The following is a 12,654-nucleotide window of genomic DNA, read 5'->3' on the forward strand; positions in this document are numbered from 1 at the left end:
AAGCCAGCAGGAAGTGTTAATCAACACTATTACCTCATTATTTCCCTGAATATTTATCAGACTCTGTAAACTGTATTTTGTATGATTACATAAATAGACATTCAATATTCTGCAATAATTTATTTGAACTTTCAGRGAGATGCTCTGCTAATCTGTGGGCTCGGCCTGGTTTTGTTTTGTGTTGGGCTGGCAGTGATAAAAAAAAACAAACCCAAAAACATCATGACTCACCTGACACCAACAATGGGATCTTTTCACTCCACTTTGTCACAGAATGCCAGTCGTCTCTCAGTCTGCACTGACACCTGTACTCTCCACTGCTGGACTCAGAAACACTGAGAGTCAGGTCTTTATCATTTTCACTTTGTACAGTTGTCTCATTTCTCTTCCATTCATACGTCCACTCAGTTGTTTCTCCTCTCTGGACCTCACATGTCAGAGTGATCGTCTCACCACTGAAGATATGAGGCCAGTTTGGTCGTCGAGTCACAACAACCTTGTTGGACACTGTTTTCATCAGATATGGACAGTTGAAAAACATGAAAATAAATTTGAAATACCTCATGGGTTTCAACTAAAATCTAAACAATAAACAGCATTTGAAAAAAAATATCTGAACTTACAGGTTTTTGTGACGATGACCTTGTCACTTACAACACTGTAGAAGTTTGTATTTCCTCTGATTCCCATACATCGGTATATTCCTCCTTGTGTTACATCAATATCTCTGTTTTCTTCATCGGTGAGTTGAACTTCAGGTGTGTTTTTGGTCTTTCTGAACCATCTGTATTTCCATCCAGCAGAGGGCTCCACTGAGCAGCTCAGTGTCACACTGCCCCCTACTGGTATGATTATAGGACCTGCAGTCAGAGTGGCTTTTGGTTGAGCTATTAAATAAAAATAAATATGTTATTATGCAGTCAAGCTGAGTGTTAATACTCAAAGGTCTCATCATAATATATGACTAACCTTAAGTTGGACTTGTAGTCATTAAAATCCAATTTTAATGAAAAAAAAGTATTTAGAAAAAAAGATTATTTCCCCATCAACTATCTGCTACTTGTATTTTGTGTATTTGTGGTTTCAGGTAAACAACATTGATACAAATCAATTTTTAAAAAGTGCAGTCATTTAAATGTAGTGAAAAAGTACATTGTATGCATCCACTGATTGCTAAAGTAAAAGTGGAAAAAAATTCAACAAATGTTGAAAGTATTTCTTGAAGAAAAATATTTTCACTTGTGATTGAAGTGCACAGGCACAACTTCGTCAAGAATAAATATTGTTTTCTGTCATTAATAAAAAAAATACACATACATGGTTGCAAATAGTTTCAGGAAATGTTCCCATGATCCCAGGTCAGAAACAAGTCAGACGTGTTAATCAACACTATTAACTTGAATATGGAATATTTATCAGAATCAGTAAACTGCAATAGATTTGCATGATTACAAAAACAGATTCCCAATGTTCTACACAAACAAACATAAATTATTAGAACTTTCAGAGAGACACTGCTAACCTTAGGGCTCTACCTGGCTTGGTTATGTCTTGGGCTGGCCCTGATAATGAAAACACCTGACTCACCTGACACAGACACTGGGATCTTTTCACTCCACTTTGTCACAGAATACCAGTCGTCTCTGCGTCTGCACTGACACATGTACTCTCCACTGCTGGACTCAGAAACACTGACAGGCCAGTCTTTATCATTTCTTCTGGCTACAGTTTTCACACCTCTCCTCCATTCACACGTCCACTCAGTGGTTTCTCCTCCCTGGACTTCACATGTCAGAGTGATCGTCTCACCACTGAAGATCTGAGGCCAGTTTGGTCGTCGAGTCACAACAACTTCGTTGGAAACTGTATTAATTACATATGAAGAGTTGAAAAACATGAAAATTAATTTTAAATACCTCATGGATTTCAACAAAATGTAAACAATAACCAACAGCTGCATTTAAAAAAAGAAATTAACTTACAGGTTATTGCGATGTCGACCTCGTCACTTATAAGACTGTGAAAGTTTGCATTTCCTCTCATTCCCATACATCGGTATATTCCTCCTTGTGTTACATTGATATCTCTGTTTTCTTCATCAGTGAGTTGAACTTCATGAGTGTTTTTGGTTTTTCTGAACCATCTGTATTTCCATCCAGCAGAGGGCTCCACTGAGCAGATCAGTGTCACACTGCCCCCTACTGGTATGGTTGTTGGACCTGCATTCAGTGTGGCTTTGGGTTGGGCTGATAAAAAAAACGTCAATTATCGACATGTTTAGTTATTCTCCAGTCAGATTGAGTACAAATATTCAAATGTCTCATCATAATATATGACAAAACTCAATAACTGAGTCTCTATAATAGGAATTAAGTGTTATCTTAATTTAATATCCCAAAAAGAAACAAAAAAAAAAAAACAATTTATGCCATTCTGTGATTAGCTCACCAAATGAAGCATAATTTAATTATAACATAGTAAGTTTAATTGTATTTCATAGAATTTGTGTTTTCTGTAGATGGGCAGGTTGCAACAGCCGAGTTTAAAAAGTCATTTTGGGAGGAGCAAAAAAAGCTAAGATGATTTTCTGCATATGGATTTAATTTAAAGTGGAGTAAACATGTTAATTGGCTTCACAACTCTCATAATGTACAAATCTAGTTGACAAAGATTATTTGGACTCACCTGTAACATTTAAAGAGACAGTACCACTGCACTTGGTATCAGTAGAGCTCTTCTTGACACCACAGCAGTGATATTCACCACTGTGATCTGTTTGGATAGGTTGTAATGTGTAGCTTTTGTGCTGATCGGATTGAAGAAATTGTTCTCCATTTCTTCTAATCTCATATTCCCAGTCGGAGTCTTTCCCTTCATTCATGTCACAAACGAAGGTCACGCTCTCTCCAGCATAAAAAGTCGACCAGTTGGGGTCAATCGTCAGATTTGCACCTAAAACGCAGCACAACACATTTAGCACATTTATCATGCAGTTAATACAGACGTGCCTCATTCTGATTTCATAAATAAGTATGAAGAATAAAAGAGAAAATACCTTCAGCATGTCCGCAGCAGAGGAGTGTAATCATCACTAAAATAAAACCTAAAACTTTCGTCATTATAAACGTTAAAAGTTCACATAAACGAGCTCAGAGTGTTCCTACTTAGCGTGCAGCTCTGACACTGAACACGTTCTATTCATGTCACCAATATTTCCGATCAGTATGACATCTCTAGTTTCCTGTTCTGTGAGCTCATGGCTACTATTTTTTATCTTCATCTGAAAAACATCACAGCTAAAACTTAAGAGCTACCACAAAAAATTTTGAAACTTTCCACACAATATTTTGACGCTAAGTTTAACTTCCTTAAACTAAGGTGACTCACAAATAATAAAAAGACATAGCCCAGTTAAATGCTTTTAGGTGACCATTTGTTTAAAGGTAATGTTCAGTTTAGCTTAAAGTAAAAGATTTATTTGCTCAAAAACTACGAAAATATGATGTGCAAAACAAACAAAGAAATCTCAAAAACCTGATGTAAATAGGAGATAAAGATAAAACACGTCTTAAAAATCATTACATTAGAGAATCTTATAATATACAGAATTTTTATAATTAAATAAAAGATTAGTTTAAAAGTAAGTAAAAAAAATAACTACAAAAGAAGAGAAGTCAATGCACATACTGTCAAAAGTGAACATTTTGTTCATTTTTTCTGTACCGTTCAAACACAGGAAGTGACATCGCTGCACAACAAGCATGACACGCACAGAGGAGCATCTCTCATGCCGATTTCCAGGCCTGATAATGACTTTCTGTGGGTCGAAGGGATATTTTTTATTTTTTGCATTTTATTTTAACACAAGTTGCACTGAATTCATCCTAAAAAAAGGCCTATTTTACTTTTTCATTTTAAAACCTCTGACATCAATCTTTTGTGTTTCACCATGGAGAACTGACACTTCCTGTCCACTTAACAGAAGCCATTTTGAGGGAAACCTGTTAAATAAGGCTTTACGCTTTAGTGCAGAGCCTTTAACCAATTGTTTGACGTGTTATTTTAATAAATACACAATAACATCACAATTTTTTTGCACATGTTGTTAACCTCATTGTTCGTCTTGTTAATCTTTTTGTAGATTGTGGAATCAATTTTAATACCAGTAAACAATGAAAATCCACATGAAGGATCATAATGTCCAATAATTTTCCATCAGTTTGAAAACAAAATATGTCATTCTTTCTGCTTTGAACTTGTAACAGACTGAATACTCAGGTACTCACGTCTTCTTGGACTGCAAACTTAAATACTGCTTTTTCTTGACACCGAACAAAACTTTATTGAAAACAGGCACCGATATTCAAACTGTGTGACAGTTCTGTGTTTATTACAAACAGCATAACTGCAAAAGCTACAAATCCATGTGTGTAGGTCAGAAGGGAGTTTGTAATTTTCACCTTTAAATTTATTTCACAAGAACCTTACAACATTTTATTTTATGAATGTTAGACCTGTCCTATTTATGACATGAGGGAAAATGTAAAATTAGAGCACATTTGATTCTTGAAGAGATATTGCATAATTAAATCATCTTAAAGCTGCAGAAATGCAAAAATCATCATAACATATAATGGAAACATGGCAGCAGAGTTATCCAGTGTAGTTTCTGATCGTAGAATAATCTGGAGTATCTGTTGCTGCTGGACTCCAGTTTTCTGCTGAGAGAGAAAGAGAGAGAGCATATATTTAAAAACTTAACATGTGCTTCAATTTATCCAAATGAGACATTTATGTAACTGTTAGTTGACGTAAAAACTAATACATATCAAATAAGACAAGAATTTTGTCTTTGTAACTTAAAATCCTGGAATTGGGCCTCTGTCTCTTTAAGAAGCTCCTGCTATTTCTGAAACTCCGCCTCCAGGAAGTCATAACAACATCGCTCCTCTGTTAACCCTTTAAACAACGTTTTTATTAGCGTTGAACTGAGAAGTAGATTGTATAGTGAGCTCAGCAGACACCAATTCCAAAACACCTAGTGTTTGCCAATTGCTGCAGGCTAGTCTGAAGGAGCCGAGTGGGGGAAGGACAGCTCTGTGAGGCGGAGGCTCAGAGGCTTGGTAGCTGAAGCTCTGAGGAGAAGCTTCGTCTCGAAGGCGGAGCTAAGCCCACCCAGGCGTTTTGCACAGCTGAACGGTTGCCACGGGAGATCAAAGGATTTCTCAAACACGCGTGAAAGAATCAAGGCAACACTCCAAGTATGTTTTTTAATGAAAAAATACCATTCTAACATGATGTGAAGCTTAAAAATGTCAACTTTACATAAAACTGCCCATTTAAAATCTGAATTGTCATCAATGTCAATCAGAAGGTGCTTGAGAATAACTAGAAAAGTCAAATGTGGCAGGACAGGTTACCCTCCCAAAAGCTAAATAAATAAATGCATTCATAGATAAAATAATAATAATAATAATAATAATAATAATAATAATAATAATAATAATATCACTGACCTTCATGCTGAGCTTTTATGTCCTGGTCTCATGTTAACGTAAACAGAATCTTCCTCTGGATGATGATGACACCTCTCTGTTAAAATGGCGACATGGATAGAAATGTTAAAATTTAATTTAAAATCTACTGAATGTTTACTAATGGCTCCTCTTTGTGAAACTTTCAGAGGATTTCTTCAGCATTGAGAAATTCATCTGTTTCTGAAATATTTCCGCATGTTGAATGAGCCAGCTGTAATCTCCTTAAATAAGTGGGATGTTGCAGCTATGCTTTAAAACTTGAACTTCACCGTTTCCAGTGGCTCCACGTGGACGGAGTGTCTCATACACAGAAGTGGTGCCTGCAGTGAACAAAAGCATTTCAAGATTAAAGTTCTGATCTGAAAGCAGTTACATTAATCATATTACTTTTCTGTCTTAATCTTTCTGTTGACTGTATTCGTTTGCAATTATGAACCATTTGCCCTGAACAAAACTCATGACATAACTGTATTTTATTATGTTGAGCAGCAGAGACATAATATTGGTGGATTAATTGTGACAAAACGTTCAGCACAAAGTTCAATTATTTAACTCTGTTGTTTTGTAGGTTAGTATTCAAAAGCTCCATTTGGACTTTGAGTCTTTAAATATGTCTGTATTTTATAAAGACGAATCAAAAAAAAAAAAGAAAACAAGTTATTATAAATGATAAAGACATTTATTTTGTGACCTACCATGCAGCAGAGAGCTGTAAACGTGACCTTCAGTCTGATCCACTCCATGACTGACGGCAGAGCTCTGGCTGCTGGACAACCTAAAAATATTAAAGTCAACTAAATGTAACAACGAACGAAAGAATCAGAAGTTCATGTTTAAAATGAGAGGACAGATATTAGAAACTGACCTGAAGCAGAATAAATCTGTGGGAGATTGAAGGAGGCGTCAGCATCATGAACACCAGAATTAAATAGATGAAATGTATTTAAAAATTACAGATGTATAATACATTTTATTATTTAATAAAGTATTTTTGGTGAAGAAGCGATCCGATCCAGTGTGAGAAGAATAAGCTCTCACCATTGGACCGTCTGTAGCGCCACAACGAGAGCAGGAGGATGATGAGAAGGACTCCACTAATCAGTCCAACAATTAAGAGCACATGAGATGAAGAGCTGCCCTCACTGGACACAGTTACTGGAAGACATAAGTAATTATTGTTAGTTATCATTAGACCCAAAGACATGATTTCCTACTAAAAAATATAAATGTGACATCAAGGTTGAATACAGACATCCTCAGTCTCTGCGTTGATTTTTCTCAAACAGTTAAATGGTTTTACTGTCTAAAATGCAATAAATTGTTTTGATCTGTAATTAAAAAAAAGTCATGAAGCTTTGCTGTAGGAATGCTCACCTGAAAACATCTATTAGACATGACGATAATGACATCAGTAACTGTTTCAATTGCTAAAAATGTTTAAATGAGAAATGAGGTTTTGACAGTCACTGTAAACACAAAACATTAACAAGGAATTAAACGTTGTTAGTGCTTTTGTAGCATTTATGCGTTTCTTTTTATAAAATTTTTTGGATTGAAGTTTCAACAGGGAAAAAATAGACTATATTTCTGGACTCTAACATGTATCCTGACACACTATGGTTTCTAAAGATTCATTTTAGGGAAGATGGATAAATTCAGGTTTTGTTATCCATATATTCCCATGATCCAGGTCAGAAACAAGCAGGAAGTGTTAACCAACACTATTAACTCATCACTTGGCTGGAATATTGATCAAACTCTGTAAGCAGTATTTTTTTATTATTACAAAATTAGATATTGAATGTTCTACTATATCTTATTAGTAGCTACTTTCAGGGAGATGTTCACCTGTGTTGGGGAGGCACAAAAAATCCTGACTCACCAGACACTGGGATCTTTTCACTCCACTTTGTCACAGAATACCAGTCGTCTCTGAGTCGACACTGACAACTGTACTCTCCACTGCTGGACTCAGAAACCGTCACATTCAGGTCTTTGTCATTTCCCAGTTTTACAGTTGTGCCAGATCTCCTCCATTCACACGTCCACTCAGTGGTTTCTCCTCTCTGGACCTCACATGTCAGAGTGATCGTCTCACCACTGAACATCTGAGGCCAGTTTGGTCGTCGAGTCACAACAACATTGTTGGAAACTGTATTAATTAGATATGAAAAGTTGCAAAATAAACTAAAACATGAAAATTAATGAAAAATATGTCATGAGTTTAAGCGAAAGTGTAAAGAATAATCAACTGCATTCAAAAAACTATTTGAACTTACAGGTTTTTGTGACGATGACCTCGTCACTTACAACACTGTAGAAGTTTGTATTTCCTCTCATTCCCATACATCGGTATATTCCTCCTTGTGTTACATCAATATCTCTGTTTTCTTCATCAGTGAGTTGAACTTCATGAGTGTTTTTGGTCTTTTTGTACCATCTGTATTTCCATCCAGCAGAGGGCTCCACTGAGCAGCTCAGTGTCACACTGCCCCCTACTGGTATGGTTGTAGGACCTGCAGTCAGTTTGGCTTTGGGTTGAACTGATGTTAATGAAATAAAATCGTCAATGATGCAGTCAGCAATTTTACTTATTCTTTAGTCACATTGAGCACAAATATTTTAAGGTCTCATCATAATATATGACAAAACTCAATAATCTAATTTCTCTAATGGGGATAAATAAATAATATTTATTTTTAATTTAATGACCAAAGTTTAAAAATAAATGTTATGTTGGTTCTTCACAGCAAGTTAAAAAGTAATTTTGGGAGAAAAAAAGCTGAGACTTTTTACATCAGATATGGACAGTTGAAAAACAAGAAAATAAATTTTAAATACCACATAGGTTTCAACTAAAATCTAATAACCAACAGCTGCATTTGAAAAAAAAAAATCTGAACTTACAGGTTTTTGTGATGATGACCTCGTCACTTATAAGACTGTGAAAGTTTGTATTTCCTCTCACTCCCATACATCGGTATATTCCTCCTTGTGTCACAGTGATTTCTCTGTTTTCTTCATCAGTGAGTTGATCTGCAGGTCTGAACCATCTGTATTTCCATCCAGCAGAGGGCTCTACTGAGCAGCTCAGTGTCACACTGCCCCCTACTGGTATGATTGTTGAACCTGCAGTCAGTGTGGCTCTGGGTTGAGCTGACGTTAAAATAAAAAACGTCAATTATTCAGTCAACACGTGTAGTTATTCTTCAGTGAGGCAAAATGCAAATATTCAAATGTCTCATCATCAAGTATCTTAATAATAGTTATCTTAATTTAATGATCCAACCCGTCTCTCCTTCTTTCCCCATAAAAAAAAATCACCTAATGAGGCATAATTTTATCCTTAAAGTGGTAAGCTCAATTGTATCTAATATTCTTTTTCAGTTATAATTGTATTTTCTGTGGATGGGTGGGTTGTAATGCTGGTACTTCACAGCAAGTTAAACACAGTAATTGTGGGTGGGGGAGACTAATCTCTTTCTGCAGAAGGATTTCATTTAAAGTAGAGTAAACATATAAAATGGCTTTTTAACTCCCTAGGACAGTCAAGTTGAAAATTAATATCTACTCACCAGTAACAGTTAAAGAGACAGTACCACTGCACTTGGTATCACTTGAGCTCTTCCTGACACCACAACACTGATATTCACCACTCTGATCTGTTTGGATAGGTTGTAATGTGTAGCTTTTGTGCGGGTAAGATTGAATAAATTGTTCTCCATTTCTTCTAATCTCATATTCCCAGTCGGTGTTGTTGCCTTCATTCATGTCACAAGTGAAGGTCACCCTCTCTCCATCATAAAACGTCAACCAGTTGGGGTCAATTGTCAGCACAGCAACTAAAACACAGCACAACACATTTAGCACATTTATTAATGTATGTTTATAATACATTTTCATACTTCAAATCAAAAAGGAACACATATGCATATCTTTCTGCGTGAATAAATAAAAGAACAATAAAATCAAGATACCTTCAGCATGTCCAGAGCACAGGAGAGCATTCAGACCTAAAATAAAGGCTGAGACTTTTGTCATTATCAACAAAAACAAAGTTCAGATAAATGAGCAAAGTGCGTCTCACGCTCACGTCCAGCACTGGGGCTTGACAAGCACGTCCTCTTCTTTACAAGTACATCTTATCTGTTTCCCATCAGAATGACATCAGAGGTTTCAGCTACTCTTCATCTGAGAATAAAACATCACACCTAAAATATCTGTGAAAAAAACAAGTCAAGTTACTCTGCCTCCTCCCAGTGGTCCGACTGCCATATTTGTCACAACAATGAAAGTTCAAAGTTTAAACATAATTAAAGCCAGAAAAGTTTAATTAAACATTAACTTTCGGTTAAATCAGCAGACGTCCTTCATATCGAGACATTCGTTACGGTTTCATATAAGCATTAAATAAGTTTTGGCGTCTTCTTTTTTCTACGCGATGAGCTCATTCTCGAGTGTCGTGACATTTCCCACTTCTCCATTTTAGCTTGACCAAAGAACACTTGAACATTTCCGATCAACTTAGCTGGAATTTGTCACCCAATTGACTCAAATTAGCAGGAAATGAAGAAAAAATGCAATCAGACATTTCCTATTTTGGATTTTCAGTACATTTACACATTACAATGACTTATGAATGAACTTTTCACTCCTTAGGCGTTGTGAGTAAAAAAAATGGGTTCATGCTACACTGAACTACTAAAAAAAGATAAAACAGAAATCTGAAAGTTGAATAATGAATTCATTCAAAACCACTGACATGAGAGACAGAAACGTTTGACTCATGAATCCAGAGATACTGGACTTGGTGCCTCAACAATTCAACTAAAACAACCTTAACTTTTACTAATAATCCCATTGCCACTGAATGCTTCTTGTGAAAATTAATGTGTGCTTTTCAGCGTCACTGGTGTATTTATATATGTTGTTTGTCACTGTGGTTTCTTGATTCTTTTTTCTCTCTCTCTACTGCAGCTGTAGAAATAGTTACCTAATGCGTTGTTTTCTTTCTTTCTTCCTTTTTCTTATCTTCCTACTTTTTGCCTGGCCTCTCTTCATTTCTTCATGTGCTTGTTTACTCTTCTCCGTCTCTGTGTCCACTGCATTTGAAATAAAACCCCAAAGAGGTGGAGTTTGGCCGCTGCACTTTAGGATTTTTGCAATTTCTGCTACATATTTCAACTCATGTCCAGTTACATCAAATCCTTCAGTTTCATTCAAGAGAAAAGTAGGAAAAGTTTATTTGGATAGCATTATTCATACACAAAGTTATTCAATGTGATTTACAGCAACATAAAGTAACAGAGGTAAAAAATAACTGCATTACAATACAACCTTTAAATGAAAAAACAGACATTTTATAAATCACATAAAAGAAAATAAAAAAATGTAAATTTGAAACACATTTTTAGAGCTGACTGAAAGGAACCAGTAGGTTTTGCCCATATGAAGAACCAGATGATTTGTCAGTACATACACGAACATTAACTCAACTCAAATGTGTGGAGGTCAAAGGTCACTCAGTGCCTTTTACACAATCAGCGATATTTTGAATTCAATCCTTTAACAGACAGGGAACTGATGAAGTGATTTAAGAACCGGTTTACTGCGATCTGTTAGTCAGGACTCTGCCGGCAGCAATCTGGATATGAGCTGCAGCTGTGTAATTGTTTTCTTTTTTATATATTTTTCTTGAGATCTGTGCAGACGACTTAAGAATAATCTAACCTATTGAAGATAAACGCGTGTAAGAGTTTTTCCTGGGTATTGTTTTGACTCAGAATCCTTTATTGGTTGTTTTCTAATTCATTATGTGACGTTTGGAGACTGATTTAGGACAAATATTTGGAGAGAGCCAACATTAGGAAAACATCAAGCAGGGCATTCAGACTCAAATACATTAAACCCATCACCAAAGATAAAATCTCAAATGACAGGAAACATGCAAGACCTGATAATCATAAAGAAGTTTTGGAGTTTTATTGCTATAATACCAGTCAAAGTATTGAGTATAAGTCACTTTTGAGATTTTTTTTACATTTTTTTTAATAACAGCTAAATAAAAAGGATTTTAATGTTTTTTGGGTTTTCTGGACATGGGACCATCGTTAGCCACAGCTCTTCCTGACTTGACGTTAGCATAAACAGCTGCATCTGCTGAACGACTCCGTTTTCCTGTGAATTGAGAGATCAAAAGATTGTATATTTAAAGTGGAAGGCTGTAATGTATCTCCATACACATTTCAATTGCCATTTTTGTCAGCTGGTGAGCGTCAGTGTCACACATGTGCAACTCAAATAAAAAAAAAGACGACGAGTAAAAGTTCTGAAACCAATCCTACAAGGCCTTGAAGTAATTTTCTCTTCCTTTACCTTTTGGTTTTTTCTTGGCTTTTTTCAAATGGATAATGTCAGTAAATGCTGCGGTAGAGTCTGAAGAAGAAATACGAGAGAGAATTGGACATTCAGCAAAAAAAGAATCTATTTACAAGGACAGATGTGAGAAAAACCAAAGGAAATGGGGGGTGCTGGTCTGTTTTATAACAAATGAACAACATCTGAATGGATGCTTTAATATGGTACTGAACTGTGCATAAGAAATATGTTCATCTTAATCAAATAGCACATCACTGAACAGATGAACTATCATTTACCCACTGTGTGTTTGTTCTGTCATTTTTCGTAGATCTCTAGTGGCTGTATGTAGATGTTAAATAAGTCAGATTATCATCTGAACTCTAAGATTATATGTAATGAAAATGAGTCTAATATCATGAGGACAAGTTACAGTAAAAAAAAAAAAAAAGACAGCTGGAACCAACTGCACCTGTTTTCACGTCAGAGCCAACAGCGCCCTCTTGTGGAGCATGTGGATTCTCTGTTGAGATGGATTAAAAAATCAAACAACCCTTTAGTCAAGAACCGTTCTGACTGAGTTATGTTCTGCTGCTGTAAATCAAATGTCTTACTCATCGTCCCAAAGTTTTTCATTTCAGTCAGGGAATACACGGTTTCCATGGACTTATCTACAAATAAAATATTCAAGGATTATACATCAGTTGCATATCTTTAGACTTTCTTAGTGACCAATTGGTGACATTTTTATCTACTTTAA

At 35.7% G+C, this 12,654-nt stretch overlaps 1 protein-coding gene across 1 annotated transcript in view; it reads right to left on the reverse strand.

The window, feature by feature from the left end:
• LOC103476161 (uncharacterized) overlaps positions 1 to 12,654 on the reverse strand; it is a 33,991-nt gene that overhangs the window by 14,653 nt on the left and 6,684 nt on the right. Inside the window, exons 4-13 of the mRNA XM_017308514.1 lie at positions 7,420 to 7,568; positions 6,576 to 6,692; positions 6,403 to 6,418; positions 6,233 to 6,312; positions 5,807 to 5,857; positions 5,521 to 5,592; positions 2,686 to 2,952; positions 1,983 to 2,246; positions 1,588 to 1,863; positions 232 to 507 (exon numbers count right to left, since the gene is read on the reverse strand). Coding sequence (XP_017164003.1) covers positions 232 to 507; positions 1,588 to 1,863; positions 1,983 to 2,246; positions 2,686 to 2,952; positions 5,521 to 5,592; positions 5,807 to 5,857; positions 6,233 to 6,312; positions 6,403 to 6,418; positions 6,576 to 6,692; positions 7,420 to 7,568 — 1,568 coding nt within the window. The remainder of the gene's footprint in view (positions 1 to 231; positions 508 to 1,587; positions 1,864 to 1,982; positions 2,247 to 2,685; positions 2,953 to 5,520; positions 5,593 to 5,806; positions 5,858 to 6,232; positions 6,313 to 6,402; positions 6,419 to 6,575; positions 6,693 to 7,419; positions 7,569 to 12,654) is intronic.

This window comes from Poecilia reticulata, linkage group LG14 (assembly GCF_000633615.1).
Source record: "Poecilia reticulata strain Guanapo linkage group LG14, Guppy_female_1.0+MT, whole genome shotgun sequence".
NCBI classification, from domain to species: Eukaryota; Metazoa; Chordata; class Actinopteri; order Cyprinodontiformes; family Poeciliidae; genus Poecilia; species Poecilia reticulata.